The sequence below is a fragment of the Sinocyclocheilus anshuiensis genome, unplaced genomic scaffold (assembly GCF_001515605.1).
Source record: "Sinocyclocheilus anshuiensis isolate Anshui unplaced genomic scaffold, SAMN03320099.WGS_v1.1 scaffold74, whole genome shotgun sequence".
Taxonomy (NCBI): Eukaryota; Metazoa; Chordata; class Actinopteri; order Cypriniformes; family Cyprinidae; genus Sinocyclocheilus; species Sinocyclocheilus anshuiensis.
The window spans coordinates 1,419,514-1,425,877 of record NW_015546044.1 but is presented as its reverse complement, the minus strand read 5'-3'; the positions used below and the strand labels follow the sequence as shown (position 1 = coordinate 1,425,877).

General features: G+C 38.3%; 1 protein-coding gene across 4 annotated transcripts in view; it reads right to left on the bottom strand.

Moving 5' to 3' along the window:
* Positions 1-6,364, bottom strand: part of LOC107698992 (PHD finger protein 14-like) — a 97,962-nt gene that overhangs the window by 85,975 nt on the left and 5,623 nt on the right. For 3 of the 4 annotated variants that reach the window (XM_016500126.1, XM_016500127.1, XM_016500128.1), the window contains exon 4: positions 3,740-3,881. In XM_016500126.1, coding sequence (XP_016355612.1) covers positions 3,740-3,881 — 142 coding nt within the window. Of the gene's footprint in view, positions 1-3,739; positions 3,882-5,200; positions 5,734-6,364 lie in introns of all 4 variants that reach the window. The other variant, XM_016500130.1, reaches the window with a different exon arrangement.

Genomic DNA, 6,364 nt, shown 5'->3' with positions numbered 1-6,364 from the left:
AAGTTTAGCACAGATATATTTTCACTCGCCGAACACTCTCTGACTGAGCGCTTCAGAGTTTCACTCTCCGTCAACCGATCTGTGATATTTTTCAGTTCATCTGATATCGCGGGCCGGAAGGTCCAAAAAAAGGGCTACTGACTTATCACGGGAATTCACTATACAATTGCCAGCAGCTACTGAGTTTACCACAGATAGGCCGGCGGTGCATCTGTATACACACTTTCCTCACGCAGCGGACCACTGACTCTCCTCAGCCGGCAACTCACTTTCCTCACGCAGCGGACCACTGACTCTCCTCAGCCGGCAACTCACTTTCCTCACGCAGCGGACCACTGACTCTCCTCAGCCGGCAACTCACTTTCCTCACGCAGCGGACCACTGACTCTCCTCAGCCGGCAACTCACTTTCCTCACGCAGCGGACCACTGACTCTCCTCAGCCGGCAACTCACTTTCCTCACGCAGCGGACCACTGACTCTCCTCAGCCGGTTTGCCATGCCCCTTTCTTAAAATCAATTACAAGCTCGCATTTAAATCTGCCTTCATCCAATCAACAACAAACTGACAGAACCAAGCCCCCCATACTTCTCTCTTTTTTTCCTCACAAAATCTGTAACCCTCTGTTATTCGTCACAATATGTCATTTCATTGCAACTTTAATAATGTATACTCATGAGATTAAGTTTTTTTTTCACATATTTTGAGATTTTTGAGATGATATGACCCGCCAAATGTTTTTAATTAGTTCTTTAAATCTGATTTATTGACCAATCATAGCAATCATAGCTAAAATATGTGCACAAAACTGAATCTCATAAAATCTCAATGCATTCAAGCAGAGCAGGCTTCTACTAGTTTTTTTCCCCTGTGTAGAACTACCTGTGAGGCTTCTGCAAATCAACAGAACATCAGCACAAAACAAGCAGTAAATAAATAAAGAAATAAATCAGTGAGTAATTGAAAATTAGTGGTGACATATTGATCCAGCCTGCCCGGCTGGTGTTAAGTGGGCCTCTCTGAATGAGATGGCCGCCTCTACAAGATGGTTTAAAGGGTAATTAATTTTTGTTTCCAACGAGTCAGTCACAATGAGCTAATAATGTGGGATGATGAAGATCACTCTCCGTTCTGTGTTTATTCTCCTCACGCTTGCTTGACAATGCAATCTAGTGTACAAGCGCATAGCAAGTGTATGGCGTACAATGAGACGAGCTTCACAACCAACTTGAGAGGAACAGAATTGTTGCTTGAGCGTTTATTCTTTTCTAACTGAAAAATAACTACCTAAAATGTAGGTTTTCTTATTCATCCTAATAGCACCAGTGGTTTCAGACCTTCTAATGTAAACATAACTACATCATTCATTTAATCATTTAGCAGACGCTTTTATCCAAAGTGACTTACAAATGAGGAGAACAACAGTAGCAGAATCAGATCAACAAGAGAGCAACAGTATTCACCTTTTTCCTACGCCCCATGATGCTTTGCGCAGGAGCAGGCTTCTACTAGTTTTTTTCCCCTGTGTAGAACTACCTGTGAGGCTTCTGCAAATCAACAGAACATCAGCACAAAACAAGCAGTAAATAAATAAAGAAATAAATCAGTGAGTAATTGAAAATTAGTGGTGACATATTGATCCAGCCTGCCCGGCTGGTGTTAAGTGGGCCTCTCTGAATGAGATGGCCGCCTCTACAAGATGGTTTAAAGGGTAATTAATTTTTGTTTCCAACGAGTCAGTCACAATGAGCTAATAATGTGGGATGATGAAGATCACTCTCCGTTCTGTGTTTATTCTCCTCACGCTTGCTTGACAATGCAATCTAGTGTACAAGCGCATAGCAAGTGTATGGCGTACAATGAGACGAGCTTCACAACCAACTTGAGAGGAACAGAATTGTTGCTTGAGCGTTTATTCTTTTCTAACTGAAAAATAACTACCTAAAATGTAGGTTTTCTTATTCATCCTAATAGCACCAGTGGTTTCAGACCTTCTAATGTAAACATAACTACATCATTCATTTAATCATTTAGCAGACGCTTTTATCCAAAGTGACTTACAAATGAGGAGAACAACAGCAGCAGAATCAGATCAACAAGAGAGCAACAGTATTCACCTTTTTCCTACGCCCCATTATGCTTTGCGCAGGTATGGGTGTAACTTCCGTTAAGCTGTAAACAATCAGTGAAAGGCTCGCTCTATAAACACAATAATACGTTTGTTTTTTTTTAACTGGGTATAATGAGATGACATTATTCTACTCCCCCTTCAACCATTGAACATTAAAATGACATGTAAATGTGTAAAAGCATGAACAGGTACTTTCAACAGACCATGAATAACCCCAAAACTGTGATTCTTTCCATAGCAATAACAGACGGGTGAAATATTACTGTAATATATATCTGTGTTATGCAACATACATTGCCTTAAAGGGGTCATATGATGCGATTTCAAGTTTTCCTGGTTTCAGTAACCGCAGTTAGTGTTGAAGCAGCAATGTCAGGGAGACTCTGTGTGTTTCTAGGCGAAAGCATTTCTGTTACACCAAATACACAAAATAATGATCTTTAAAAAAGCATCATATGACCCCTTTAATCAAAAATGTTCATTCAAATGTTCAACTTCAGCATGATACTATTTCAAAGTGATTTCCGTCATTTTGTTTGACGGAATGCGCCACCCATAATTCAAAACGCAGTAGGCTCGTCAGGAAAAAGGTGGAGACAAGTGCTGTGACAAGACCCGGGGCTAATAAAAGTGTGGAATTTGTAGGTCCTGTGTACCTTCACTCTGTCCTCCTCATGTCGGGGTCTGCTATTAGTATGTGTGTGTGTGTCAGAGAGAGAGTCTGTGAGAGTGTGAGTGTAAGTGTGAGTTTAGTGTTTCTGCCCCTGCCGTTCCTGCACAAGGTTGTAGCACTTTAATTCATAAATGTGATCTAACAAAAGTAAAGGGCAAATATTAACCATATATGTTGTTTATATTGCTTGTTATTGGGATGAAGTAAACATCTGTTGAGTATTTTAACAAAGTTTTTGATTGTGTTGAATTGAAAACCCAAAAATGCAGCGGTTCCACCAGACCCACGAACACTGGCTGAATAACAAAAATATGAACACCACGTGTTAATTGGTCAGGTGCTGACGAAAAAGATGTGTATTTAGACATTTTTGGAAAATGGCTAAAGACTCAGCTGCTTGAAATGAGATAGGCAGGTCATTCCACCAGCTGGGAACAGTGCAGGAAAAGGTCCGCAAGAGTGATTTTGTGCCTCTTTGGGACGGCACCACGAACAGAACGCAAGTTTCTGGAGGACACATAAGTCTGAACTAACGAGATTAGGTATATTGGTGCAGAGCCAGTGGTTGACTAATAACTAATAATTCTGATTATTATTAGTAACTCGGTTGCATGATGTGCATGAAATTGCATGACATGGCTAATCATTTTATATCAACGTGAGCTTTTTCTAGAAGACTGATATGACTGGAGTATTCTTATCATGCGTGTACACATCATATTTCTGAAAATTGCTACACATTTCACAACCAAAATGTGCAAAATGTGAGTGCACCTTTAAGCTTTTTTTGTCCAAGTTAGAGATTTGCACTGGGAAAGGAGGAACTGAATATTGAAATATATTTTAAAACTCATTTTTCAAAACTTTGCGCAAACATTTGAGATCAATATTTGAGCTGAGTCTTCTGGTGGCAGGCTGCAGAGTTTGGGATTTTACCTTCATGCACAGTCACGCCACAGTTGTCACACTGGATGATCTCATCCGCATCTTCGCTGTTGTCTCCCAGACACACACAGCAGATAAGGATATGCTCCATCCGCTGGGAGCTCCAGGTCTGGGGCCGTTCCAACAGAGAGTCCTGAGGAAGCAATGGATAACTTAGCAATCCAACTCCAGTTAGGGATGCTACAACTGATAAGTCTAGTGTCCTCTACCACAGTCCAAATATCTTCCTCTGAAAAAAACTGAAATGGACCAGTGTGGAAAAAACTTGAGACAAAAAAGTAAAGCCACTCAAAAGCTTCTGTTCTAATTCCAACTCTGAGATTGGAAGATTAACCAATCCTATAAACTGATGTTCTCAGATAAGCCCATTCACAAGAATTGCTCTTTTGTATCAACAATCTGATGGAATGTGAGCCAATGACTGGATTATCTGATTGCTTGTGTATTCCTAAATGCACAATAATACACTTGCATTTGAGAATTCAAGTTGATTCCATACAACTGAACTTTTGGACAAATTTAAACAAGTGGATAGATCAGCTATTTGATTTTGTCTGCACTCAATGTGAAAAATAGGGCACACACATACCAGTTTTTAGTAAATGATGGAGACAGACGGCTAGTTTATTAATAAATCAAATCTGAATTGTACTTTGTGAAGTTGTTTGCATTAGTTGAAGGGTGGAATGTATTCAAATCTTAACAATAAACATGAAGTACGAGTTACGACAATTACAGTATGAGCATATGTTTGAACAAACATGAATGAGAAAATACTTGGAAGACTGCAGCAAAATATCTTTAATAAATACATAAGATAAAGTCCTTATAGTATGTAGAAAGTAATTCAATTGAGCAATCTGAAGAATATAGAATTTATGTTTTGAGAATGAATGAGTAAAGTTAATCATTTTAATTTCAAAAGTTTAAGGTTGGTAAGATTCTTCACTGATTTTAAAAGAAGTCTCTTATGCTCACTAAGGGTCCATTTACTTGATCAAAAATAGTAATATTATGGAAAATTATTGCAATTTAACATTTTTCGGTTTTCTATTTTTATATATTTAAAAAAATAATTATTCTATTCCTGTGATAGCAAAGCCATTACTCCAGTCTTCAGTGTCACACGATCCTTCCGAAATCATTCTAATATGCTGATTTGGTGCTCAAGAAACATATCTTATTGTTATCAGTGTTAAAAACAGTTGTGCTGCTTGATTGTTTTGTGAAAACAGTGATGCATTTTTTTCTGGATTCTTTGATCAAAAGAAAAGTTAAAAAGAACAGCATTTATTTGAAACAGAAAACTTTTGTAACATTATAAATGTCTTTACTGTCACTTTTGATCAATTTAATGCATCACTGCTGAATAAAAGTATTAATTCCTTTCAAAAACATTTCTTATTGCTCCCAAACATTTAAACAGTAGTGCAATGTGAGAGGAGAATGTACCTCATTGCCCTTCCCATGGGATGTGCTGTGGCTGTCATTGGTCTCCTCCTCATCAAACGCTCCCGTGCTCTTGCCTGCTTTCCTCTTTGATTTCTTCCCTTCTTCCTCACTATCACTACTACTGGTCTCGATCTCATCATCCTCATTGTCCTCTTCATCACTACCCCCGTCCTCCTCTTCCTGACTCCCTTCTTTCTCCTTCCCAGATGATGCCTTGCCTTTCTTTTTTCCTTGTGTGGGCCTCCAGTCATTGTCATCCTCACTGTCATAATCATCCATTTCGTTTAGCTCTTCCATTGTAGTGAAGTCCAGCATGGGCCGGTTCCGCCGTAGGTTCCATTTCTTCGGCTCTACTGAGCCTTCCTCTGCGGTGCCAGTACCATTTGGTTCTGTATCTGAGGATTTTTCTCCTTTTTTGCGATTCTTGGAGGTTCCACCTGCTTCTTTGCTGCTGGTCTCCTCGGAAAAAGACTGGTCCTTGGCTTTCTCCTCTTCTTCAGTGTCTTCATTCAATTCTTTGGCCTCTTCATCATCTATGCCCTCTTCATTGGCTGAGCCAACACCGTCAAAGTCACTCTCAGAGCCCCCAATGCTGTCCTTTGAACCCTCGTCATCACTTCCATTGCCAGTGCCCTCTGAACCTGATACGCAAGTATGTGAGATTATCTTAGCAGCGTCCTATTGTTTTGTTTTGTTTTTTGGGCAGAATATAACATACTTCAGATGTGATGCAAAAAAAACAGCAAGACAGCAAGCTTCAGTTCAAGTGTTTCATGTACAATGGATCAACAATTTTTAAATGGTTTAAAATTAATGCTATTAAAAAAATTAAAAGAAAAAAAAAAGATAAAAAGAAAAACATTTATATTTCCAAAACCCAAAAGTTTTTAATATATTCTTACATTAAAATTTTTTGAGTACATCATAAGCAAGATTATGTCTTTTTAGCTGGCTGATAAAGATTGAAAATGGAAGAGAAACGTGTAATAGTCTATGAAGTAACAGTTAAAATGGATAAAGAATATATATTGAAAAAAAAAATTTTTTTATCTGTCACAGCTTTACATTTTGCTCATTAAAAATATTATTTGTTGTTAATTGTTTTTAGGAAATTAAACACTTTAATGTTATATTTAAATAAATATATATATATATATATATATA